A 27,835-nucleotide genomic window follows, 5' to 3' on the forward strand; every position below is an offset into this window, starting at 1 on the left:
GAAAAAACCGCTAGACGAAGAGAATCGCGGAACGGATTATTTTCGTCTTGCGAGGCACCACTGCATTGCAGTTCAGAGTGCTTTTGCTCAGGGAGCCAGCCAGCCCTTCATTCCCTTTTCTAAGGTATTCCATTCCATTGCTTGTCTCCTTAGTTTTCCACCTCTCATGAGCATGTTCAGGTCTCATTAAGCTATTTCCTCCCACCCCAATCACACACCACACTTGGGGTTCCACCCAAACTTTTTTTCTGACTTGCATTTCCCCAAGCTTGTAGATACTTCCCCCATGTGTTGATAGTTCTATTTTGCCTATTTTTTGGTAACTCTTTCAGGAGGACAGTGACCCTCCAGTGAACGAGAGCTTAAGCATTGAAAACACCCTGTGGGCCAGCACAGTGATTGCTTCAGGTAAGGCTAGAGTAAATGTCGGGAGTATGTTAGCAATTTTTAAAAACTCCCTTTGCAATTTAAATAATAATCTCTTGTCAGTGGGAATTAGTGGCTGGGATGAAGTTCCCCACTTGTCCTAACACCTCTAGGGACTTTGAGCTGACGTCTAATTACCCCTCGAACATTTATAGATGAGAAAGCCTTTGGAATTCCAATAACCTTTGGGCAAAGCATTCCCTGCTTGAATAACCCTTAATTGCTCTCAATATTGACATTTGAAATCTGTAACAGAAAGGGTGTCAAAGAGATCTTAAATGGAAGCCAGGGTAAAAGATCTCCAAATAAAGGCTACCTCCTGGTTTGTTGCTCTGTAAGAGAGCATCCTGTAAAAGCAAGACCACATGTGTTATGCGTTAAGAGCAGGGAGTGGAAGAGCTCTCTAATATAGCGAAGAGCCTAATATCTAATACAGTCATACCTTGGGTTACAGACATTTCAGGTTGTGTTTTTTCAGGTTATGGGACCGCCGAAACCCAGAAGTACCTGAATGGGTTACTTCCGGGTTTTGGTGGTTGCGCATGCGCAGTAGCACCAAATTGCAACCCGCGCATGCACAGATGCACAGCTGTTGATTGCGAACACTGCAGGTTGCGACCTTACATCTTGCATGGATCATGTTCTCAACCCGAGCATCCACTGTATCCTCCATGGAACCACAACTCCCATTAGACCCAGCCAACGTGACAAATGGTTGGAGCTGATTGGAACTGTAGGAGAAGGGCACGTTTACCCAGTCTCTGCTCTAGTAAATGCATTTCAAGAAAGAACTCTTTTTTTATTCCTGCTAGAGCAGCTTGTGCATCTCTCCCTTAGAAAGCTTTGTGTTTAGTTGAGGCATTAAAAGTTGCATCTGATTTGATGTCAGTTTGGTACTTGCTGTCAAGGTCTGACAGCACTCAAGTGCTGGTATAATTTTGGACACTCAGCAGTGTTCAAGGGGAGAAATCCCATGGTGTGAAGTTGAACCTGAGCCCAATGCTCAGTGCCATGCAATGCAGGAATCTCAGCTAAAGCATCCATGACAGATGGCCATCTAACTTCTGCTTAAAAACCTACAAGGAAGGAGAGACCACAACCTCCTGAAGGAGTATGTTTCCACGTGTCCACTTTCTGTTTTTTAAACAACTATTTCCTTTCCAATTGGGATCAATCTGGAATCTGAATCTTTATGTTTCCTCAGGAACGGTTGTGGGAGTTGTTCTGTACACAGGGCGGGAGCTGCGTAGTGTCATGAACACTTCAAATCCGCGGAGTAAGGTAAGGAGAGATTTCTTGGTCCACTCTACTCATTCTCATCTGGTAGACCCTGGTTTCCCAGCTTTGACCAGTCCTGACTTGCAGGATTTGTACTTGTGTGATGGATGTGTTGGTCACAGGCACACCTAAGTGAGCTGTACCTTTAAAAATGCAGTGTGCGAGCTGACGTTTCTCGATGGGGTGGCTTTGCACATGATGGCTCACACATGGCAAGCAACCCAAACAGCTTCTTGGGTCTTTGATATTAAGGCCACTGTAGCCTTCAGGTACTTGGCCTGAACATGGAAGGACCAAGATATGTAAAGGGAGGAAAGTAAGGACCAAGCCCCGCTCTACTCCTCATGTTTGTGTGGAGAATCGACGCAGGCTTGTAAGTGCTTTTGCCTGGATTACAATCCTCCTCATGAACAGGCTCCAAATACTTGGAAGACCACCTCCTTCCTAACAGACCCTCTTGGGTGCTAAGAGTAGCTCTCTTGGTCATTCACCGCCCTCAGAAGCTCTGGGAGTGGATGCCTGGAAAGGGCATTTTGGTAGCAGCCCCTAAGTTGTGGAGCTCCCTCCCCACAGAGGTGCAGCTGGCACCTTCAGTGTACAGCTTTTGACAAGATGCACCTCTTTACCATGTCTTTTGACGTTTGAGGTGTTTATTTGTTTATTTATTTTAGGATCCACCTTATTTCTGTGATTGTAAGTTGTTTTCAGTGTTGGGTTTAAATTGCCTTTACCTACCCTGGGAACTTAGGGTGAAGAACCCGGTTGTTGTGGTACTAGTAGTTGTTGTTCAGAGTTCCCAGTCACAAGGAGGTTTGTGAGTGTGTTCAATCCAACATACTTAGAAACCTTCTTCAGAGAGGGATGAGTCCAAGTTCCTGATGAGACGGGGAGGGGAAACTACGCAATATCTACTTTCTCCACACCTCAGGGTGTGACTTTGCTCAGCATGGACTACTGAGAGTGAATAATAGCCCATCACTGTTGTGTGTTGCAAGCAATATCTTTGTTGCTGTTCTCCTCCTCAGATTGGCCTCTTCGATCTGGAAGTGAACTGCCTCACCAAGATTCTCTTTGGGGCCTTGGTGGTGGTCTCTCTTGTCATGGTCGCCCTTCAGCACTTCGCTGGCCGCTGGTACCTTCAGATCATCAGATTTCTTCTTCTCTTCTCAAATATAATTCCTATTAGGTATGATATTCTCCCCTCCCATTAGTTTCGTTGTGGTGTTATTCAGGGCTTCTTATTTGCTTGGCCCTTACTTGAACTATACCATAAATAGCAAGCTGAGCCCGCTCCCTTATTCTGAGTGCCATTAAAGCTGTGTTTCAGGAAAAAGCTGCTTTTAGAACTAACGCTAAAGAGTAGGATTCCACATGTAAGGTACCTGTGGCCCAGTTCAGACATCATAGCAAACCATGGTTTGTTACACAGATGAGGCAGCATGAGCTCAGGCGTGTGTGCATTGTCCTGCCCTTGTGCGCAAAATGGTATTTTAAAGCTTCCATATTTGGTAATAAACTGTGGTTTGAATACTTTCCAGGCCTGGGTGAAGAACAAATGACTGTTTTCTGCTAACAAGTTATTGGGTGCTTTACATTTCCACTTGCACACAAAGTGGCAAACCACGATTTACAGTGCCCGTACTGGGCCTAGGAGTGGAATTCTGAGAGTTTGAGCCTTCACATAAAACTGTTTCCTAAATCATGAAATTCACCTGAAACACTGCATGCTAATTTCATATGTATAAGGGATGTTTTATGTGGGGGAAGTTGACCGACATATTCAATCCACAGAGGAACTTGGGGGAAGGGATTGATTTCAATCAGAAAAACTGTACAGGAATTGTTTCTCAGTTATTTTCCCTGCTGACTTTCTCACCTCTCTACAGTTTACGTGTCAACCTTGACATGGGGAAAATAGTTTACAGCTGGATGATCCGGAAGGATTCTAAAATTCCTGGCACTGTAGTCCGATCTAGCACAATCCCAGAGCAACTTGGAAGAATATCCTATTTACTTACAGATAAAACGGGTATGTTAGAGAGTGACCTGGTTTTTATTTATTAATATTATTCTTATTTTATCTTCACTACTCTGGAAAACTTCCCCCCCCCCCAAGGGCAGGATACAAATCTTCTTTTTTAAAAAAATGAATACAATCTATGCAGTGAAAGAAGTCATAATGTACATCTTGCATAGCTAAAGATTATTGTTAGAGGTGAATGAAATGATAAGTAACAATAGGAAAGGAGACTCTTGTAATGGTGTGCTGGTTTATTTTATTATTACAGTTGTACCCCACCTTTCCTCCAAAGGGCTCAAGGTGGTATACATGGTCCTATCTACTCTCCACATTATCCTCACACCAACCCTGTGAGGTAGGCTAGGCTGAGAGGCAGTGACTGGCCCATGGTCACCCAGTGAGCTTTGCAGATGAGAGGGGATTTGAACTCTCGTCCTAGCCTGAAAATCTAAGCACTATGCCATGCTGTCTCTCAAAGTGGTTGTGCGGGTGTGTGTGTGTGGGTGTGTGTGGGTGTGTGGGTGTGGGTGTGTGTGTGTGAGAGAGAGAGAGAGAGAGAGAGAAGAAAGACTTTTTTTCTTTTTTAGAATTCCATATTGATTATTGATACATACATGGCTATTGTGCTGTATTATCTGTATGTAGATTTTCTTTTTTCTCCCATAAATGGTTAAGAATATGTTTATGATATATTTACAAACCTTGGTTGTTATTGTTGTAGTTGATAGATCTGCTGGTTGTAAGTGGTCTGTAAATTGCTTGAATTAGTAAAATAAGTAAATAAACAACCTTCTGATGAGGAAAAAAAGTGAAGAGGAAAAAATGAAAGGAGTGTGCCCTTTCCTTTCTTCATAAATGCGATAGCATGGGTATGTGTGTGTGTGTGAGAGAGAGAAACAGCCATTTCCACCTTTTTGCACTTACTTGGATCTTGACCTTATAATTCTGCTCTTGTTCCAGGGACCCTGACACAGAATGAGATGGTTTTCAAACGCCTTCATCTCGGAACAGTTGCTTATGGACTAGACTCCATGGATGAAGTTCAGAGCCATATATTTAGTATATATACACAGGTGAGCTCCGCACAATGTCAGAATAAAAATGGCAGCCCATATTCTTCATGTAGTTAACCCAGATTTTCCCTTTTCATTGAGAATTCAGTAATTTGTTGTTGTTGATGATGATGAATAGTTGTGGTCTCGCCTTCACACAATAACTGAAACCATGAAAAGTAGATGTGCAGGTCCCTTTCCCCTTCTTTCCATGCTTTCATGGTACTGAGGAAGGCAGTATTCAGGCAGCTCAATGCATCAAACTGTATTCAAAACCCAACTTTAACTAATAAAGCTTTATTTAAGAACGAGGAAAGCAGCCCCTAACCACATTAAAGAGAGCTTCCAAGCAAGTATAAGTTTAAATATAATTAAAAGGTTAGATTCTTTGGTAATTGGAAGCATTTGCTGCCCATGATTCATTTAAACTGTAGTTCTGATTCATTGCTCTAATTATTGTTACCATGCTATGCCCTTTGACCTGGAAGTGAAACTTCTGTCCTCTTGACACAAGAGGTTAACAGAGCAGGAAACTGGATGGCTATATGTTCCCCCTGTGGCCAGCATAATTTAGTAATTGTAAAATTACCTGGAAGGTCCGATGCAGACTCTAAAAATAGTATTAAAAATCAAAACGATCAGCTTTCTACCTACCTCTATTCTGACCCATCTGTTTTTTCTTTTTCGGTTGGCTGTGTGTTTACGAACATAAAGCCCTGTTCATTTCAAATTATCCGTCTCTCGCTGAGTAAAGGGATTTCACTGAAAAGACGTTTATGGGGCTGAGTTTTAGAGGCCAAACTGGTGGTGGGATCTGTAAGAAACCTACTTTTCCTGACCAACTAGGAAAACTTAGGTACAGTTGTCTCAGGTCAGGAATCTCTTTTATTGCTGTAAACTGGAGTGGGCAGAATTGGGATCCAATGGTCGATCTTTAGGTGATTTGCAGATTGGTAGGAATTTCTGACTCCCATTTTTTAATTATTTAATAATAGCAATAAGAAAAAGAGGGTCTTCCGCCCCGCAAAAACTAGACTCAGAGTTTGTGACTGAGTTTGCTTTTGAATTGTTGCCTTTCTATTACCTCCCTCTCCAAGTTGGAGACTAAGAGTCATTAATTTCAGTAGGTCTTCTCTGAGTAGAATGTAACTGAATACCACCTTTCAATGACACAAGGGCAAATTGTATTTATTCCATAGAATTTTATACATGGCTTGATTTAAAAAAAACCCAGAAAGCCCTCAAAGCAGTTTACAAAAGAAAAACAGCAACATGAAAATCATGAAAAATTCACAGCCATACTTTAAAACATAGAAAAGATAAAATACTAAAACATTAAAATTACCTCTTTGTATGGCAAAGGTGATGCCTGGTTTTGCCCTAAGTTAGGCTGCTGAAGGAAAGTTTATGAGAAGATCTGGAGTGGATTTTTATGCAATGAGGACTGTGGGCTCAGTTCTGATACTGGGAAGACACTCCTGGGCTAAGCACATGCCCTCTTCCCTAATTCTAGCCATTCCTGCCCCACGTACCTCCAAGCAACTATTTGCACCTGCCTTCAGTAGGTGGGCTTCAGGAGTCTAGTAAGTCACTTGGGGACTCTTGTGGTGTTGTTGTTGTTGTTTAGTCGTTTAGTCGTGTCCGACTCTTTGTGACCCCATGGACCAGAGCACACCAGGCACTCTTGTCTCCCACTGCCTCCCACAGTTTGGTCAAACTCATGCTGGTAGCTTTGAGAACACTGTCCAACCATCTTGTCCTCTGTCGTCCCCTTCTCCTTGTGCCCTCCGTCTTTCCCAACATCAGGGTCTTTTCCAGGGAGTCTTCTCTTCTCATGAGGTGGCCAAAGTATTGGAACCTCAGCTTCACGATCTGTCCTTCATACTCTTGTGTATCAAGCAGCTAATACAAGAAATAAACTATAATAATCCATAACAGTAGCAAGAAAACAGAGATCCCACAAGTCTGCTTCCTTTCCAGATTTATATAAAAGTTTCACAGTAGGTTTCATTGGCATGGAAGCATTTAAAAATATTCACTTGATACTGATTTTGAGAGCCATTGTGATTTGGAGGAGAGGGCATTGGTTTTGGATATAGCTCTGAATTCAAATCCTGGTTTGGAATCCCCACTGAGCTATAGAGGGTTTGCTCAACTTGGTCACTTTCAGACTTAGCTCCCTGTCTTTCAGTGACTCATGAGCAGGCCTGACCCACAGATGAGGCAAGGTGAAGCACACAAGGTATTGTGAGGGCTTCTAGACTGCAGAGAAGGCGGAATATGTGGCCTGCCACATGTTGTTGAACTTCCATCATTCCAGCTTCCATCATTCTGGAGCAATGGCCTTAACCACATGCCATTGATGTCAGTTGTCAGCGTCTTGTCAGCCCCTGACACCAGGTCCTAGCTTGCAGTGGCCGTGGTGACCTATTTTTGCATTCTTCAGCATATTTTTTTGCAACCAAATCTGTATTTGCTCATCAAGGATCTCAGCCTGTATTCCTAGGCTTCCCACCCTTCCCCTGTGCAAATGACAAGTATTAATGAAAGCCAGGTCTTTTTTTTCTAGCTAATATAATTGTGCTTTATCCTCTTTTCTTAGCAGTCTCAGGAGCCACCTGCTTTAAAAGGCCCCACCCTGGCTACCAAGGTACGGAAAACCCTGAGCAGCAGAGTCCATGAGGCAGTGAAAGCGATCGCCCTCTGCCACAATGTGACTCCCGTCTATGAATCGAATGGTGTGACGGATCAGGCTGAAGCTGAGCGGCACTATGAAGATTCTTGTAGGGTGTATCAAGCTGCTAGTCCTGATGAGGTAAATTGTGCCTTGGAAACGATGGTTTGATTTCCTGTAAACTGTGTTTGTTCAAATGCAGCTATTGATATTATTGCTAGTTGGGATCTGTGCACAGCTGTTAAATTTCAGACAGCATCAGTGCTGGAAGATTTGATGGTATTTAGAAGAATAATAAGGTTAAAGAAAAAGGGACCCCTGACTGTTAGGTCCAGTCGTGGCCGACTCTGGAATTGCGGTGCTCATCTCATTTTATTGGTCGAGAGAGCCAGCGTACAGCTTCCGGGTCATGTGGCCAGCATGACTAAGCCACTTCTGGCGAACCAGAGCAGTGCACAGAAACACCGTTTACCTTCCCGCCAGAGCAGTTCCTATTTATCTACTTGCACTTTGACGTGCTTTCGAACCGCTAGGTTGGCAGGAGCAGGGACCGAGCAACGGGAGCTCACCCCATCGCGGGGATTCGAACCGCCGACCTTCTGATTGGCAAGTCCTAGGCTCTGTGGTTTAACCCACAGCACCACCTGTGTCTTCTTTAGAAGAATACAATTTATCTAGCCCTATCAAGAGAGGAGCTTCTAGTCTATACCATCAGTCCTGCCCAGACTGCCTTGCCATTGTTTAGAAATTGCACAAATGACAATTACAAAATAAGTAAAATGTACAAGAATCTCATTTCCTTTTAAAAGCAAATTCCTAATGGGTGATTTTTACATCTCACACTTTGCCCTTCCTCTCATGAAGGCTCAAGAACCCCAAAATGGAACATTAAAAGCAAAAGTAGAACTGTGGAATGAAGTAAACAATACAGTGGTACCTCGGGTTACATATGCTTCAGGTTACAGACTCCACTAACCCAGAAATATTACCTCGGGTTAAGAACTTTGCTTCAGGATGAGAACAGAAATCGCGCGGCTGCGGCATGGCAGCAGCAGGAGGCCCTATTAACTAAAGTGGTGCTTCAGGTTAAGAACAGTTTCAGGTTAAGAACGGACCTCCGGAACGAATTAAGTACTTAACCCAAGGTACCACTGTACAGTAATAATCCACATTAGATTATGGTATGCAAATGTTGTCACTCCTGCCCTTCTCCAAAGCCCTGCCAGAATAAATAGGTTTTAAGCAGGTCAGGACAAATAAATAAGATATTATTGAGCTTTGTGTGGGGGACAAATCTGATATTTCTAAAGGGAAGGATGATAAGAATCTGGCTCAGTTTTGAGGGGGGATGCAGTTGGCACAGCAAGCGTTAAGCAATATGAAATACACATATCATTTACAATGTCTCAGCTCTGCAACAGATGGTTGCCGAGTAAGAGCTAGATGCTTCCAGGAACCTTCAAATACAAGATGCTATGAACCAGCAATTCCCTAAGGGTGACTCCACAAAAAGCCTCTTTAATAGGCGTCCAAACTCCGCCTTTGAAATCCTATAGCAATAAAAGATTGTTAAGGCAGGAAGGTCAGTTTACCCTCCGAATCGGAACAAAACCTTGGAGGTGTTTTCCTCCCCCCCCCCACCTCCACCAAACTTTTGAACAGCGAGGGTAATTTCTACCAGTTGGCACAGAATTCATTTCCTGAAACACAAAGCAGGATTTCCTAGATTTGTTTCCTGTATGCATTCCTGGGCAGAGACTCCTGAAAGCATCTTTATTGAGAGATCTGTTACAGCCTCTGGGGCTCTGTGCTCCTGTCAGGTTGAGGCCATACAGTAACAGAGAGGGGAAATGTAATAGGTAGAATCAGATCAGAGATAACTCGCCCGGGAGGAATCCTGGCAATCTGGCCTTTAACCCTGACGACACTTCGCTGCACTCGAGGATGTGAAGGAATGTGCAGATCAGATGTGTTGCCAGCAGCGGCAGTCCCTGGGACCAGGCAGCCCAACTGAAGCGTGGGGCAGCAACTAATGACAAACAGGGGTCCATTTCTCTCTCTCTCTCTGATTCTGAAGTGGTTTTGATAGCCTTTTATTTTTTGGCTTGATACAATTCAGTGAACGGAAAGAGTTAACGCTCAATCGGATGAGCTGGGGAGTTGCAGAAAGCTGAAAATTCGTAGAGAGCAGTACAGTGGTACCTCGGGTTAAGTACTTAATTCGTTCTGGAGTTCTGTTCTTAACCTGAAACTGTTATTAACCTGAAGCACCACTTTAGCTAATGGGGCCTCCTGCTGCCGCTACGCTGCCGGAACACGATTTCTGTTCTCATCCTGAAGCAAAGTTCTTAACCCAAGGTAATATTTCTGGGTTAGCAGAGTCTGTAAACTGAAGCGTATGTAACCTGAAGTGTATGTAACCCAAGGTACCACTAGAATTCATAAAGCGTAGTAACGATCCACTTTTGCCCAGCGAAGTCCTACTCAGAGTTGACCCATTGAACTCAATGAATGAATGTATGTTTATTATGAGTGGCCAATTAGCCAGCATACTAAGAAATCACTGTTATGGAGTTTGCAGGGCCCATTAATTTGAATAGGTCTACTCTGAGTAGGACTAGGATTGAATGAAACCCAATATTGTTTCGTGCTCATTGTTCCCCTGGGTGGAAATTCTGGGACAGTTTTATAGTCTCATGGTCTCTGTCCTTGTCCGCCCCCCCACCCCCACCCCTCTACCTTGTCCCCCCATAGATTGTTTACAAATATGCAGGTTGAGTGGGCAGGCAAGCAAATCCCTATAAACTGGAAGAGTTAGCTCTGCAGCAGCAGCATTTTTCAGAAACAGGACCACAGTGGTACCTCAGGTTACAGATGCTTCAGGTTACAGACTCCACTAACCCAGAAATAGTACCTCGGGTTAAGAACTTTGCTTTAGGATGAGAACAGAAATCGAGCGCGGCAGCGGGAGGCCCCATTAGCTTAAGTGGAACCTCAGGTTAAGAACAGTTTCAGGTTAAGAACGGACCTCCGAAACGAATTAAGTACATAACCCGAGGTACCACTGCACTTCCAAAACTGCTTCACCTCCAAATTCCCAGAAGTTTCTCTTTTCTAGGCTAAGTGCCACTTTTTTCCACAGCTCAAAGTCCAAAATCTTCCTTTTAGCTCCCACGTAGGCCGGTGGGTGTAACATTCCTAGCTAAGAGTAGTAAATATTGCATAAGACGGTAGAATGTTTGGCGTGTTTAGTATTTGTAAAGTAACCCGGTGAGGTTTTTATTCCTATGTTTCTGTTTGAGGGCAAAAGCTCAGATGTTGGCTTTCAAGCACTCCTCAAAGCTCATTCTCATAACTGCTATGTGTCTTCTAGTTGCCTCTTGTGAAAGGAAATGAATTCAAATTGCTTTGCTTTTGTGAAGTCTGCAGCAGATATTCCTCTTGGGTGTGAAAGCAAATTTGTGGTGGAGTATGTTTGTTGCACAAAAGTTGCACATTGATATTAATTGCAAAACTTGGATTTGCTGCTGTGCGATTGAATCGCAACCCAAAATAGCGACAATATGGAAGTGCCTAGATTGTGGGTCCTTATGTAGCAAAAATGGCACCCACTGGAGAAAGCGGGGTGGGAATCGACCTCTCCAGCTGTTGACGGACTACAAATCACATCATCCTTGATCATTGCCCATGCTGGCTGGGGCTGATGGGAGTTGTAGTCCAGCAACAATTGGAGGGCCACAGGTTCCTCACACCTGCAGGAGGAGGAAGTGTTGGCAGGCTTAGGAAAACCCCAATGTTTGCAGAAGTGCACATAAATTATAATAAAATAAAATAAGGCTGTTTTGCAATTGTGCCACCTTATGAGGACCAAGTATGCTCAGTGGGAATGGAAAATAGGAAACATATTGTGGGAGGGCAGATGGAATGGAGTTTCCAGGAAGACTCCATGGCTGGCTGGCTGAACCCTGACCAGGAACACTTCCTGCTGCAACATTTTGGTTGCAGTTCCCGCTTGGAGTTTAAAACTGGAACGTGAAATTTGAAGAAAGAGGAACAGAGGTCAGAGAAAATTATCTGATTAGTGTTACTTATTAAGCTTTAATGATAAGATGTCTGGGATAACTGTCTTATTTGGGGGGTTATGAAGACAATGAGCAATAGAACAACCTGTAACAAAGCTCTTTAATGCTACATACTTTCATTGTAGAAGGTTTGGGGAAAGATAGGCAGAACAAAGACAAGGACTTGTTATCGCCAAACAATTTCTAGGGCTTGTTAGGGCACGCAATAAATTATCCATATTAGAAACATGGAATTGGAAGGGACCATGAGGGTCATCTAGTCCAACCCCCTGCAATGCAGGATTTATTTATTTTTATCCAATGTGGGGCTCGTAGCAATGACCGTGATATTAAAAGTCTCATACCCTACCAACTGAGCTATCCCAAATAGTGTAACGCTGTATTTTAAAACTGGGGTTTGGGATCATTAATCTATTTATTCCTGAATACCCCAGTAATCAAAACTGGTGAGATTTTATTATTCTCAGGTTACAGACTCCGCTAACCCAGAAATAGTACCTCGGGTTAAGAACTTTGCTTCAGGATGAGAACAGAAATCGCGCAGCAGCAGCGGCACAAGGCCCCATTAGCTAAAGTGGTGCTTCAGGTTAAGAACAGTTTCAGGTGAAGAACGGACCTCCAGAACGAATCAAGTTCTTAACCAGAGGTACCACTGTACTGTCTATTTAAAGCAGTATCATACTACTTCAAACAGCCGTGGCTTCCCCCCAAAGACCTCTGGGAACTGTAGTTTGTTAATGGTCCTGAAGTTTGTTAGCAGACCCCTATTTCCCAAAAGAGTTCCCAGAAAAGATATTCCATTTATGCAATCCTGTCCAAGAATGCCTTTCAGCTGTTGAGTAAGGGGAGGAGAGGCTTGTGCCCTCCGGAGAGGTCTTTTAGTTGTGTCTCCAAGATTGTGGCACATCTTCTCTCATGGGATGTACACCTGGCCTGATCACTGTCTTCCTTTTGGCAAGCTTATTGGGTTGTTGTTTTTAATTTTGATTATATATTTATACAGTGGTACCTCGGGTTAAGTACTTAATTCGTTCCGGAGGTCCGTACTTAACCTGAAACTGTTCTTAATCTGAAGCACCACTTTAGCTGATGGGGCCTCCTGTTGCCACCGTGCCGCCGGAGCCCGATTTCTGTTCTCATCCTGAAGCAAAGTTCTTAACCCGAGGTACTATTTCTGGGTTAGCGGAGTCTGTAACCTGAAGCGTATATAACCTGAGGTACCACTGTATATATATATATAGAGAGAGAGAGTTGTTTTTTATGTTTATCTTTTCTGTGAACTGCCCTGAAACCCCCGGATATAGGGTGCTATATAAATTCTATAATAATAATACTTTTAAGCTGGGAAGGGCTGAAGTTCAGTGGTGAAGCATCAGTTTTTCAGATTCCTGAAAGCCTGTAGAGCCTCTGCCAGTCAGTGCAGTACTGGGCTGGGTGATCTAGTGATCCAACTCAGTACAGTGGCACCTCAGGTTAATTCGTTCTGTAGGTCCATTCTTAACCCAAAACCATTCTTAATCTGAGGCGCGCTTTCGCTAATGGGGCCTCCTGCTGCTACTGCACCTCTGGCGCACGATTTCTGTTCTCATCCTGGGGCAAAGTTCGCAACCCGAGGTACTACTTCCGGGTTAGGAGAGTTTGTAACCCCAAAGCATTTGTAACCTGAGGTGTTTGTAACCCAAGGTACCACTGCATATGATCCTAACAGCAGCTCATTGCTAATATGCCCCTAAAGTTCTTCAGTGGCCTCTTAATGCCAGCTGCATAATTATGAGCTTCCTTGAGTGCCCTCAGCGTAAAAAGGTAGGATCCAGATTGTTGTAATATATGACTGAATTTAAAGGTATGATCCATTTTTTTCCCCATTTGAAAATGGCATTCCACCCCGTCCATTCAAGGGACGAAGGAATATTTCTGACCTCGGAACCACGTATGCGGGTGGTTTTGATTTGCCAGCTATGCTTAGAAATCCCAGCACTTGCAAAATTGAGATTTTTAACCTCATTTGTGCCAGTGAAGAAATGCAAGCACTGCTGTGGTCCATGCATTTTTACCTGAATTTTTAGTAGCAGCAGCAACAACAACAGATGACTCCAGTGGGGGTAATGTACGGTTATCAACTGAGTAACTTCCTCTCCCATCGCTCTCCTGTTCCATATGCATCACCCTCTAAGCTTAGCAGTCTACCTGACCTTTGACCTTTCTTGTGTTTAGGTGGCCCTGGTGCAGTGGACAGAAAGCATAGGCTTAACACTGGTGGGCAGAGATCAGTCTTCTGTGCAGCTGAGGACTCCTGGCGGCCACATCTTAAACTACACCATCCTCCAGATTTTCCCGTTCACATACGAAAGCAAACGGATGGGGATCATTGTTCGGGTAAGTTGTACAAAACGGTAGCAAAAACCACCATAAGCAAAATAAAAGCCGTAGGTTATCACGGAAGAGTCAAGATTTTATCAGCTCTCCCTTGGCTGAGATTTGATATTTTTTTAAAAGTTGCTGGATTCACAACCACAGATCTGCAAGACCACATTAGTACTGGGTTTTGCTTTCAAGCACTGGGTTTGGAAAGAAGGTCAAGCGCTCTACATTACAACCACAGCAGAAGGTCAAGTGCTTGTCAGCCGAGAGAGTGGAGTTAAATGCCGTGGTCTCTGTGGATTCCGCTCTTTGCTTGTCACCAACAAATAACGATAAATGCTATGAGTTGTGGTGCATTTTTGTTTCCTATAGACATCAAGTTGATGATTTGCTGTTGCATTTGGGGAAAAGGGGCGCATACATTTGCAAAGGCAGGTAACTTTGACCTTGAGGGATGACACTCTCAGATAGTTCAATCACTGAGAGCCAGTGTGGTGTAGTGGTTAAGAGCAGTAGTCTCGTAATCTGGGGAACCGGGTTCGCGTCTCCGCTCCTCCACCTGCAGCTGCTGGGTGACCTTGGCCCAGTCACACTTCTTTGAAGTCTCTCAGCCCCACTCACCTCACAGAGTGTTTGTTGTGGGGCAGGAAGGGAAAGGAGAATGTTAGCCGCTTTGAGACTCCTTAAAGGGAGTGAAAGGCGGGATATCAAATCCAAACTCTTCTTCTTCTTCACTGTATATGTGATACTTTTTTTTATCTTACAAATTCCAAATAAGTTGCTCCAAGTAGTAACTACTGTTACTGTGTTGCGTAGTGGTTAAAAATGTTGGTTTGGGACCGGATTCCCCGCTTCCCCAGCCATGAAAGCCACTGGGTGACGCTGGGCCAGCCACTCTTTCTTAGACCAGCCAACTTCACAGGGCGATTGGGAGAATAACATGATGGGTGGGGAGAGCTGTGAGTTTTTCTAGGCCTGACAACAACCCTGCAAGGTGTGTGTAATTGCATTTGAGGGGGTGGGGATGCAACTGAGAAATAATGATTGGCTTAAGGCAACTTAGTGAGGTCAAGGCAGGGGTAAGGTTTAAACTAGGAATTTACCATTGGCCATGGCATTAGCTCTGCAAAGAACTATTTCCTGGGCCCAGGAAATGGGCAAAGATCACATGGCGGGGCATCAGTGTTAAAGCTAAGCAGGTGTGGACCTGTTTGGATGGGAGACCAGCTTGAGCCACTTTAAGAGTAGTTTTAAAATAATATATATTATAAATATGTGTGTCTTTAACTTCATGCCTGTCAGTTTGCAGAGAGGGATAGCTATGTTAGTCCTTTGCAGGAAAAAACAACAGGAGGCCAACACATTTGCTATGGCTTGACAGTTCATGGATTGCAGTCCACTTACCGGCTGCAGCAAGTCCACAAAACTTATGCAAAATAAATCTACTGTTCTTTAAGTCACCATGAGATTTTGTTGCTGCTGTTGCTCATCTTCATTGGAAGCCATTTGTTAGAATATCAGGGACCTATATCAGCAAGCCACTTGGGCACACAGTGCTTTTTAATTCAACCAACTATCAGCTTTTACAGCCTTGCTTTCATTTTGCACTGTTCTGAAAAACCCTCGGGCAGCTGCTAGGTGTGAATAGATGTCCAGGAACTGGAAGCTTCCATCTGATGGGGGAGGAAATAGCTGCCAGCCACTAGGATGGGTTTGTCAGCAGTTGGCCTAGACTTCCTCCATTCTCTTTTATATAGCTGAAATCATAGCAGCATGGGCATAGTCAAGGCGGGGCTGGGAGGGGCCATTTCCCCCCATCAAGTAAAACAATAGAAATACTTAACTATCTGACCAATCACGTCGGTTCTGCCCCCCCCCCCCGAACAAAACTCCTGGCTAAACCCATGGATAGCAGCTTTGTGAAACAGTTCTGGAATACAGTGGTACCTCGGGTTAAGTACTTAATTCGTTCCGGAGGTCCATTCTTAACCTGAAGCACCACTTAAGGTAATGGGGCTTCCTGCTGCCACCGCGCTGCCAGAGCACGATTTCTGTTCTCATCCTGAAGCAAAGTTCTTAACCTGAAGCAATATTTCTGGGTTAGCGGAGTCTGTAACCTGAAGCGTATGCAACCTGAAGCATATGAGGTACCACTGTATTTGACTGCATGTGCATCAGTTTGCTGAAGGTTCAGCAGAGAAGATGTGGTACTATTAGCAGTGGACTTGATTACCTGTTGACCATTGACTGTGTGGATAGGATTGCTGACTCCACTGGGATTCTCTGCCTTTCATTTAGCGGAATCTCAGCTAGCTCAGCTTCTTCCATGGCAGTGGGGGAAAGAGTTATCTACCCGCTGAAACATTCCCTGCTTAATGAAGGCACAGGATACATAGAAGAACTGAGAGGTCCACAAGGTGCTGCTGTCTTGCCAAGGGATGCTGATGCATCTTGCTTCTTGTTATAACGGCTGTTTCCAGCATTCTCCATCTGCTGACACAAGGGCTCTTGCACTAGCAGACAGGTGGATTTCAATGTTGTGCAACAGAGGAGTCCAACACAACAGGTGTGTTAGCAGAAATCCTTTACACAACAGATTGCATAATCTATCCTGCAGCAGAGTTACCAGCAGGCTGCTTATGCATTCTCCCGCGCAGCAATGTTCCCCTTGCGCAAAACATCAGTGGAGCAAGCATACCACTCAGTGACTTTGACGTAGCGCTACCTCAGATGAAACTCTCAGTTGCTTCTACCACTTCTATGCATGTGGTAGAACATTGACACACCTCTTTGGCAGGAGATCTGCAGACTTACTCTTTTGTGAAACTTCATGTTTAGTGGTTGCGGGTGAAGAAAATGATACAGTAATTCTATTTTGTACAACATGGAGATTTATCGAGGAATGCTTCTCCAGTCATATGCACAATCATTCTTTAGTGGCTGTTCAAAGATGCTTGGTGTTTACATCTAGTCTTTGGAGCAGAGTGAAAAAATTCAAATACCCTTTTCAAATTCTCGAGCTGCCTCTGGAGGTTTGCTTGCTAATAATTGGCAGAGGAGGGAATAGCAATTTATGGGTGGGATGAGATGCCTTCAGACTGGTGTTTTATTGTGGGCATATTTTGCAGCAAGTTCTTGACTCAATAATAGTGTGTCAGCGGTGGATTTATTCTGCTTTAGTTTGTTCTGCAATGCTTCCCCAAAGTTACCACATTATTGCTGTCTGGAAGGCTATAGCACATCCATCTGTCATGAATGCATTTGCTAAGATTCCTGCATTTCAGGGGAATGGACTAGTTTGGGTTCCTTTCGACTCTACAATTCTATGATTCTATGAAATTGGAAAAAATGAAACCAGAACTGCTCTAAGGGTTTTGCTTCTGCTTTTCTATTTTATTTTTAACAATCAAGCAGTATACAGTGGTACCTCGGGTTACAGATGCTTCAGGTTACATACGCTTCAGGTTACAGACTCCACTAACCCAGAAATAGTACCTCGGGTTAAGAACTTTGCTTCAGGATGAGAACAGAAATCGTGCTTCGGCGGCACGGCGGCAGCAGGAGGCCCCATTAGCTAAAGTGGTGCTTCAGATTAAGAACAGTTTCAGGTTAAGAACGGACCTCCGGAACGAATTAAGTACTTAACCCGAGGTACCACTGTACAGTGGTACCTCTGGTTGTGGACGGGATCCGTTACAGAGGTCTGGTCGAATCCTGAGGTTTCTGCAACCTGAGGACCACTTCTGCGTATGCGCGCGCAGCAAAACCCAGTAAAATACTTCCGGGTTTGCTGCTTTCACATCCCGAAGTTTACGAAACCAGAGGGTTACATAACCGGAGGTACTACTGTATAAATTTTATGAAGTAAATAAATAATGTTTTTGTTTACAAAAAGTGGAGAGGCCGCAGCAGGAAGTTACGGGATACATTCTGATTGAAAAGGAAGCAGAGTGAACACCCCAGAACTTTTGCAGACACAAACAGTATTGGAATTGCCAGTGACTGCCCCAATAGCGCCATGAACATAAATAGTTGTGAATGCACAATGGAAAGAATGTTTGGACGAGCCCTAGCACTCAGCGGAGTTTTGCTCGTGTTGGTGGAAGAGGACAGGAAGTTGCTTCTGCCGATTTCCCCCTCAGGGTTGGAAGAGCCTCCAGGACAGGCTGAAAAGTGGTGTTGGGGTCTGTAGGAGTAATGAGGGATTGGCCCCAAAATCAGTTTCTCAGCCCTTTCCTTCAGCAACAAGCTTCAGTCAGGTCCGGGTTCCATGCATAAATGGAAGGAGCCTCTCCGTTCACTGTGGAGCAAGTCTGAATCAAACCCTGTTCACTCTCTTTGGTTTTTTAGTGTCTGCTGCTTTAAATATGGTGGCAGGAGCATTTGCTGCTCTAAAGATGTCTGTTCCAAAAGGCCCCCTTAAAGCAAACCACTCAGCCATCTCTCGTTGCTGCCATCTCTCGTTGGTGACAGAAGCAGTTGTTTATCCGACCACAAAAGTTTCCTCTCTCTCTCTCTCTCTCTCTCTCTCTCTCTCTCTCTGAGCAACTGGAGTGGAGCATGTTTTCTTAGCAGCTCAGAGAGCGCTATTGTCATATGTCAAATGGGAGTTTGGGGGAAGGTGGCGCGGGGAGAGAAGGCCTTTGAACCTTAGCCAAAATCAGACCATGGTGGAAAAAGATGTGGTAGAGAAACAATACAACTGGCAAATCTTTCTGCAGATTTATAGTTGTAATCGTGCCATAACATGGGAACGTGCTCACCTCCTCCTGAACTTGGTGAGAGGAAATGACTAATGCAAGGAGATAGTTGATACAGTATTTATATTGGACAAAAGATCTAAACTATCTTAAAGCTAGTTCTACACCACAGGAAGTGGAGTCTCTGCTCAGTTTCCTACCGAAAAGTTGTTAAAACGCTTCTTAACAGTTTAAATCATTTTATACGCAAACATCTATCTTAACTAATGCCAGGGATCTTCTTTTTATTTTAGAGTGGGGTTTTTTTCCCTGGCCTCTCTCAGAGTTGGAAGTTTACATCGTCCTGTGTTTACATTGACAGTTGACCCTTTTGCAGAAATAGGTTGAAAGCCACAGCTGAACAACAATATGGCATCCAGCAGTTCTTCAAAAGCTTTGGCCATGATCCCAACACAGTTTTGAGCAGCTGCAAGGCCACTGGCCTCAGTGGGCAACTTAAGCATGCTAATGCTGGTTTTGGGTTGCAACCACGGGACATCGTGGCCCTGCAGAAGCTTGCAGGCTGGGCTCAGATTACAAAAGCTTTGGCCAGAGAGCTACACTTCAAGCTGCTAAAAGAGACATCGTTGTTCAAAACTGATCTCTGCCACGCAGCACAAGAAAGGAAGTTGCCTTGGCTCTGTTAAGGATTGGGCATAGAGAGTTCCACCTATCAGTGTTTATTGAAAAGGGAGGCCTAACAAATTTTGCCTACTTTGTAGTCTTCCCATGATTCTTAACTGCATGATGGGTCTTTCACGGTATCTCGTTCCTTGCTCCAAACTCAGCCTCCACTCTTGATGGTGTTGTTGAGCTATAAGCTTTATTTGTGCTCCTGAACTCTTTTGGCTGCCCTCTTTCTTAGACTTTTTGAATGAATTGGGGTAGAGGCAGGCATGCTACCGATATGAACTAGCTGCTGCCGCACTGTAAACTGCAATACGTACCTACGTTCTCATCTAGCAGATTGGCAAGAATATACTACCTAAGAATTTGTTTTTAAGCAGAAGCTTTAAGGTTGTAGCCAGTGTTGGCCTACTAAGAGTAGACCCACTAAAGTTAACGGGCATGACTCACTTAAGGTTCCTTAATTTAAATGGCTTACCTCTTAGTAGGATTCGCATTGGCTACAACTCTTGGTCTCAGGCTGGCTCCCTCTTAGCCAGGAAATCTACACAGGAGAAAGCAGACGGGTTACTTACTCGTGAGCATTTTTCTGCTGCTGCAGACCAGTCAGTTAAATTTGACTAACCATATCCCAGTCCAAATTTGAAACTCAGAAGTTTTCAAAATGTTCCGAAACCTTATGTTTTGGCTCTAACATTCAGCGAAGACAGATTTGTGGGGTGAGATTGGATTTCCAGAATCTGTTGGAGTTGAGGTGGCGGTTTTTAAGTGAGTAAAACCTTACATGAAGTGGAGAGTGGGGTATTATTCTGTATGACAGTCCATCAACCAACAGAATTAATCATTATGACTCTTTTTTTACACCCCCAAAGTACAAGTGCATAGGGAAAGATTCGTCACACATCTGAAAAAAAAATTGGGGGGGGGAGGAAGGGGTTTCTCTTTCAAAGAATGAGACAAGGTGGCATTAGTTTGCACTATTTCCCTCAAGATTCGGGTCCATTCAGATTTAATCAGAAGAGATGTGCACCTTTCTAATTTATTTTGGTGATTTAACATTTGCCAGTTTTGAATGTGAACATATAAAAAGGAAATTAATGTTGTAGTTAATCTGTATTAAGTTAAAAATGAGTTGGTTGTAATGTTTTTTCTGCTCAGCATGAGAATGATTGGAATGAGTGTCACCTGTTGCTAACATAGGCCTGGTTCCCACAAACAGAAGATGAGAGTTGCTAAACCTGTTTCTTCATTGCGCTGCTTGGGGCTTCTGGGAGTTGTGGGCTCACGTCAGTGAGTGCTCAAATGCCTCATCCATAGAAAGATAGCATGTCAGGGAGAAGTCTAGGCCTTCCCTTTGATGTGCTAGTTTTGCATAGGTAGGGGATTAATTGTATTGTATGGAGGAGCACTGAGTCATCTGAGCACCCTCCTGCAATCTCAATTGGTGCAGCAGAAAAAAACTACTCCATTTAATGATGCTTGTTAGTACTAACCCCTAGAAACTGTGGGTGGACTGGGCTGCATGCCATCCTAAGCCAAACCATGCCTTAGCTCAAATGTATGGGCTCTGGGAGAAGAGATTGTGTTTGCTTTGCTCCTCTTCAGTTGTTCTGATGCTGTGCTGTTGCAAGCCATGGTTTGACTTAGCATGTCATCTGAACTTAGGTCCCTGGTTTACCTTTTCCCCCCAAACCCCATGACCTGCAAATCATAGGACAAACCTTGGTTATAGCTTGTGGTTGGTGTAGAGAGAGCTAAACCACCATGATCCCAGGTTCAGACAACCATGGATTAGCAGTAGCGCTGGAACAGATAGTCTATGAACCCTTTCTCTCTCTTTCTCTCTCTCTCTTTCAGGATGAATCTACAGGGGAAATAACCTTCTACATGAAAGGGGCTGATGTGGTGATGGCAGGAATTGTTCAATACAATGACTGGCTAGAGGAAGAGGTATGGAAATGCACCAGTGGGAAGCCACACTTGGTGCAATGACTGTCAAGTGGTACAGGGAACACGGGGCGCACCATTGCCTTGGGAGGTAATAACTGAGGCTTTCACTTAGCTATTATAGCTGCTTCTCAAAACAATGAGTTGTGTTGAGAAGCTATAGTAGCAACAATGAGAAGCTATAGTAGCAGTATTGCAGCCTTCTGGATGCCCTCCAGACATTTTGGACCACACACCCCATGGGGAAGGCTGCAAAACATGACACTGTTCAGTGAAAGAACAGAATTATGAAATCTAAACTGCCATCTCCTCCTATCTTGGCCATGGGGAACTCTCACTTAGGACTCTAATTTTACTCTTCTCCACCAGCCATGCCCACCTGGCCCACATCTCAAGCCAAAAGGAGAATAGGGCTGCGAAGGAGCAGCCAAGAGCCTTAGAGGGCATTCCCTATTCTTCCTTGGAAGATGAATGACCTCGTGTCAAAGTAATGGACAGGTGGAAGTGACCCACAGACCCACAAAGTGGATCTGTCCCACAAACATTTTAACTAAATAAGGATCTCTGATATGCAATCCCTAGCTTCAGATGTGACCTGACCAAGTTTGCAATTTCTCCTCAACAGTGTGGCAATATGGCAAGGGAAGGGCTGAGGGTCCTTGTAGTAGCAAAGAAATCCCTGACTGAGGAACAATATCAAGACTTTGAGGTAAGCCAGTTTTGTTTACCTCTGGTATCGTGTCGTCTTACTTGCTTGCCTATAGGTTTTAGGACCCAATTCAAGGTGCCGGTTCTTACTTTTAAAATTATGGATGTTCTGGGACCCTGTTGACTTAAGGACCATCTTATCCTCCATATTCCCCCCTGTTTACTCCCTAACTTGTTGGATGGCCATGAAAGACAAGACCTTCCTGGTTGTGGCACCATTGTTGTGGAAAAGCTCAGGCAGGCCCTGCTGGCAAAACCCTCGCTGTTAAGATTTTGCTGTTCAGAAATGAAGCCGTTCCAGTAAGCTTTAAGTTGTGGGTATCTGATGACTATGTTTTGATTATTTGCCATTTCTATTTAATAGTATTTCAAATCCTTTATTTGGTATTCCAGGCAAATACACGTGCTACGTTTTAAGAACTGCCCCAGAGGTATCCTCACTTACTTTATTTTCCCCAAACATAATTGTTTCTCTGCAGAAGTCAGGCTCCGAAGGGACAAAGAGATTTGCTAGTTGGAACCAGGAGCCAGCAGGAGGCAGCTCTGATCAATTCCCCCTACCCACCCACTGCATTATAATAAAGAAACTCCTGCAAAATCCCACAGTGAATGAGCTGGTGACCACATGAACATTTCATCTACATGGCACAATTAAAAAATAATATGCAGGCTGCCCACTTCAAGCTTTGTCTGCCTCTGTGCCTTCCTTTCTTATCAGCTGTGAAACTGGAAGGAAGCTAGTTTCACACCCGCAACTTGATAATTTGCTGTGAGCTGTTTTTACATTTTGTCAGCTATAATCATTGGCCTTTTAAGAGAGGAACATTGTCACTTGCACAGCAGTTTTCAAAAGCCTCCCCGCCCCATGTGTTTTCATGCTTGATGCATCCCAATGAAGCTAGTCTCTGGCAGTGTTTGGATGTTCATCTACAGCAGTGGTTGTTCTCAAACTTTTTTGGGCTGCTTCCCCCTTGGTACCCCCAGAGCCTCCTACCTTACAAAAAACATTGTTCTTATAAAATAACCATTTGCATTCCCCACTATGGAAGATAATAATACAGGACGACAATACAAAACAGTAATGATCAATTGCACATTCATTCAAAATCCAGTGAAAACTATCTAGTTTAATGCAACAAAATTGATGAAATTTACCCAGCCATACCAGCTTTTTAATGCCTGATAGTCATTTACACCTCCCCTTCTGCTGCCCCCTAGGTAATCCCACCACCTTCCAGGGTATGGTACCATCCACCTTGGGAATGACTGAGCTGCAGCTTTGTCAAGCATGATGTGTGAAGTTGTGGATGCGGCTGGGTGTTCTTCCTCTCCTTACTATCCTGACTTACTAGCTTGTTTTGTTCATGGACATTTAAGCCAGAATTCCTTGATTCAGACACAAGAAGTTGCAACAGCAACTGGAGGGCCACAGGTTCCTCATTCCTGATGCAGAAGCTGGAAGGAAGGATGAGAAAAGGGGGTGAGAGAGAGAGAAAGAGTGAGATCTACCTTCAACATACAGACATACAAAGCTGCCTTATATCGAGTCAGACTATTGATACATTGAGCTCAGCATTGAGCTCTACTTTTGACAATAGGCATGCAGTTGGGAATGCAGGGTTTCAGGCAAGCATCAAGCCTAACTTGGAGAGGTAAATTTCTAGCCGCTCCAAACAATGGCTTATTTAGCTATAAATATCCTTGAAGGCACTCCTCCGACAACAAGGGTGTGTACAAGGCCAGCAGCGTTTTGCAAATTCGGCTGCCAATGTTCACATGAGAAAGGGATGCACCAGCCCACACCACATCCTGTTATCTTTCACTTTTTTCATCCCACTTTCTCATTATTATTATTTTTCTCAGGTACAATTTTAGTAGTACTTGGTGAAAGAGGTACAAGATCTTGTCTGCAGAGAAGTTTTTAGCTGCCCCGTTCCTTTATTACCAGGGTAGTCCAGGGGTGTTTGGGGTGTTAGGGAAGGGGTAGGCCCTCTGGTGGGGGACATATCTTGCTCCTTCTGGCATAGCTTGCCCCCTTCTTGGACCCCACCTTGCACTTAGCTCTCAACTGTGGCTCTTGGAAGATGTCAGCATGTGATAGTAGCGGCAGCACCCTGGGAACATCTTTGACTGACCCGCTAAACCAGTTGAGGGTAGCTGATGGGTCTTAACCCTTGGTGAGTTGGAGACTTACCCTGCTTGTGAAGACACCGATAGTGGGCGCAGTGGTCAAGAAAGCAGTTTCATCACGTGCTGTGGCAGGAAGTGAGAGGCAGGTGAGACTCATCAACCTGGGAAGGTAGCCTTGCAGGATATCTTCGGGAGAAGAAATGGTCAAGGAGTAAGGTCAAGGTAAAGGGACCCCTGACCATTAGGTCCAGTTGTGACCGACTCTGGGGTTGCGGTGCTCATCTCGCTTTATTGGCCGAGGGAGCCGGCGTACAGCTTCCAGGTCATGTGGCCAGCATGACTAAGCCGCTTCTGGCGAACCAGAGCAGCACATGGAAATGCTGTTTACCTTCTACTTGCCCTTTGACGTGCTTTTGAACTGCTAGGTGCAGGGACCGAACAACAGGAGCTCACCCCGTCGCGGGGATTCGAATCACCGACCTTCTGAGTCCTAGGCTCTGTGGTTTAGACCACAGCGCCACCAGCGTCCCTAGGTCAAGGAGTAGGCCTTACACAAATCTGGAGTTGAGCCCCTAAGGCGGGTGGATGGCATCTTGTACGCCTCCTTCTGGGAACTCCTGCAGCCAAACCAATGCCAAACATATTGCTCTGCTTTCCTTAGGACCACATCAGGGAGGCCGAGAGGGGGAACGGAATACTGCTATGTCATATGAAATGCATCAACACGGTTTACAGCAATAAAACCGTAAAACCATGCAATTAAAAGCCATAAAAGAGTTAGAAGCAGACATCAATTAACTGTTGTGCAAGGATGTGCCCTTTATTGCCTGCATCAGCCTGGCAGAAAAGAAAAAGTTTTCATCAGGCATTTAGAAGTTGGCATAGAAGGTGCCCTCTCTTCTTTCTCTGGGCTCTCCCTTTTTCCCATCCCCTTGATGTCTCTGTCTTCCTGCATTGCCTTCCATGCTCCCATCGCTGATGGTATTATACAATTTAATCCAGGGCACTGGAGGACAAAGATGAAATAAAAATGAAATATGACCAAGAGGTGCTGGTCTGGCAGTGCTCTTAGTCTGTAGCAAAAGCAGCCATCTGGCAGCCTGGGGGCCACATCAACTCGTGGATGGCAGCCAGTTGGCTCACCACCCACCTATCTTCTTTGAGATAAATAATCTCACGACACGGGCCTAGCCAGTCTCTACGCATCTGGCTTTGGGAGGGAGGGGAAATTGCTAAAAGCACATCGGCTACCCCACCCAATGTATTTCCTGCAGTGTTCCTCCTGCATGTTGACATAGGCCAAGTGAGTAACAGGATAGAGGGAAACAATTTCCCACCCTGTTCTTTCAGTGGTTGTCCAATCTGTCCAATGCAGGGGCTGGGAGCCTCAGGCCTGGAAGCTGAATGTGGCCCTCAAAGATCTCTCTGTTTGGCTCTTGAGACTCTTCCCAGGCACACCCCTCAGTGGCCCTATCTTGCACTCTGAATGCTTTTTGCCTGGCTGGAATGTGTCCTTGAGCTCTGATAATACACCTTCTTTGTCTTTTTTTCCCAATTATATTTTATTAGTTTTCCATACATTTATACCACATTACAATTTATATTAAACTTTTCAATTTTTTGACTTCCTTCGGCTTCTCTGCCAATCATTCAAATTCTAATTTCTTTAGTTACACATTTCCAAATTTTGATATTACCTTTATACCTACCCCCTCTTATATTTTGCTTTTTTACAATATTTCTTATTCTGTTACAGAGCTTCTCTAAATGCCACTAACGTTATTTCGTTATCACTTATACATTCCCAGTAATCTATTAATTTTGCCCAGTCCTCGATGAATTTTTGATCTCCTAGATATCTAATCTTCCCAGTCAGTTTATCAAGTTCTGCATAGTCCATCAGCTTCGTTCTCCATTCCTCCAACGTAGGTAGTTGTTCTTGTTTCCATTTCTGGGCCAGTAATATTCTTGCCGCTGTTACTGCATATTGGAAGATTTTATGGTCCTTTCTATTTATTTCCTTGCCTACAATTCTCTCTCTTACACCTTCTTTGTCTTAACGGGTGGCACTAATGTTAAACCACAGAGCTTAGGACTTGCTGATCAGAAGGTCGGCGGTTCGAATCCCCGCGACCGGGTGAACTCCCATTGTTCAGTCCCTGCTCCTGCCAAGATAGCAGTTCGAAAGCATGCCAAAGTGCAAGTAGATAAATAGGTATCACTCCTGTGGGAAGGTAAATGGCGTTTCCATGTGCTGCTCTGGTTTGCCAGAAGCGGCTTAGTCATGGTGGCCACATGACCCAAAGCTGTACGCCAGCTCCCTTGGCCAATAAAGCAAGATGAGTGCCGCAACCCCAGAGTCGGCCACGACTGGACCTAATGGTCAGGGGTCCCTTTACCTTTAAGGAGCATATGAGTATACAGTGGTACCTCGGGTTAAGTACTTAATTCGTTCCGGAGGTCCGTTCTTAACCTGAAACCGTTCTTAACCTGAGGTACCACTTTAGCTAATAGGGTCTCCTGCTGCTGCCTGCCACCGCGTGATTTCTGTTCTCATCCTGAGGTAAAGTTCTTAACCCGAGGTACTACTTCCCGGTTAGCGGAGTCTGTAACCTGAAGTGTTTGCAACCTGAAATGTTTGTAACGCGAGGCACCACTGTATATAGAAATGTGCTTACTATACAAAAATATCATTTGCATTTGACGCTCCGCCCACTTTTGCCTCTGCCCTCATTCCCATGTGTCCCCTGAAAGGTTCCCCAAAATAGAATGTGGCTCTTGGACCAGGGCCAGCCTAAGACATTTTGTCATCTGAGGCGAACCGCTGATTGGTACCCCTCCCTCCCTGCCAGGGAATAAGGGGTGAGTGGAGATCTACCTCAGGAACAAGGGGGCAACAAAGGTCTACATCGGGATCTGCTGCCCCTGCAGATCCAGCTGCCCGAGGCGGCAGTCGCCTCAACTTGCCTCATGAGTGGGCCAGCCCTGCCTTGGGCTGAAAAAATTTCCCTGCCTGAATCGAATGAATGGCCTCGGGTCTTCTGGGAAGTTTTGAGCTACATCGAGGGCTGAGTGGTATCTGGTTTTCAACCTCGTGATATATCTCCATCTAAACGTAGATCAGTTTATCACCCAGACCTAGATACAAGGAGGCAAAATACATTAAAAAATAATAAATGGAAATGCAAAGTGATTGATCTCGTACTGACTGGCTATGTCTCTCTTGGGTCCTTGCCAGGCACGCTATGTCCAAGCAAAGCTCAGCGTCCATGACCGTTCCCTCAAGGTAGCAACTGTGATCGAGAGCCTGGAGATGGAGATGGAGTTGCTCTGTCTGACTGGAGTGGAGGATCAGCTGCAGGCAGATGTCAGGCCTACTCTGGAAACACTGAGAAATGCCGGCATGAAGGTATGGCTAAACCGCAAATGGAAAGCGTAGCATCATTGGTCCCCCCCCCCCCAATCTGACAGTGCAGTGGCAAGAGAAAGTGAGAGATACTGTCACATCATTTCGTGGAAAAAAGGGGGCATTTCCCCAGCAATCAGAACACTGAACTTTGTGGCTGAAAACGCTGGCAGCGTTTTATGATATGTAAAATGAACCATGAGAAGTCCTTGATATCTTAAGGATGTAAAAAAATGAGTATTGTAAATTGTAAAACAGAAAATTTAATCACACACACACACACACACACACACACACACACTGAACTTTGGGAGCTGTGAAAAATGAAGCATCCTGACAACCAAATGTTTGGATCAAATAACAACTGTTTTTATCAAACACATAC

The 27,835-nt window shown here is 44.5% G+C and overlaps 1 protein-coding gene across 3 annotated transcripts in view; it reads left to right on the plus strand.

Moving 5' to 3' along the window:
* Positions 1-27,835, plus strand: part of ATP9A (ATPase phospholipid transporting 9A (putative)) — a 101,091-nt gene that overhangs the window by 46,683 nt on the left and 26,573 nt on the right. For 2 of the 3 annotated variants that reach the window (XM_083744169.1, XM_083744168.1), the window contains exons 9-18: positions 333-408; positions 1,631-1,707; positions 2,730-2,890; positions 3,591-3,733; positions 4,685-4,797; positions 7,382-7,591; positions 13,747-13,908; positions 21,117-21,209; positions 21,832-21,915; positions 27,283-27,453. In XM_083744169.1, coding sequence (XP_083600295.1) covers positions 333-408; positions 1,631-1,707; positions 2,730-2,890; positions 3,591-3,733; positions 4,685-4,797; positions 7,382-7,591; positions 13,747-13,908; positions 21,117-21,209; positions 21,832-21,915; positions 27,283-27,453 — 1,290 coding nt within the window. Of the gene's footprint in view, positions 1-332; positions 409-1,630; positions 1,708-2,729; positions 2,891-3,590; positions 3,734-4,684; positions 4,798-7,378; positions 7,592-13,746; positions 13,909-21,116; positions 21,210-21,831; positions 21,916-27,282; positions 27,454-27,835 lie in introns of all 3 variants that reach the window. The other variant, XM_083744167.1, reaches the window with a different exon arrangement.

The sequence above is a fragment of the Podarcis gaigeae genome, assembly GCF_964106915.1.
Source record: "Podarcis gaigeae genome assembly, chromosome: 6".
Classification (NCBI taxonomy): domain Eukaryota; kingdom Metazoa; phylum Chordata; class Lepidosauria; order Squamata; family Lacertidae; genus Podarcis; species Podarcis gaigeae.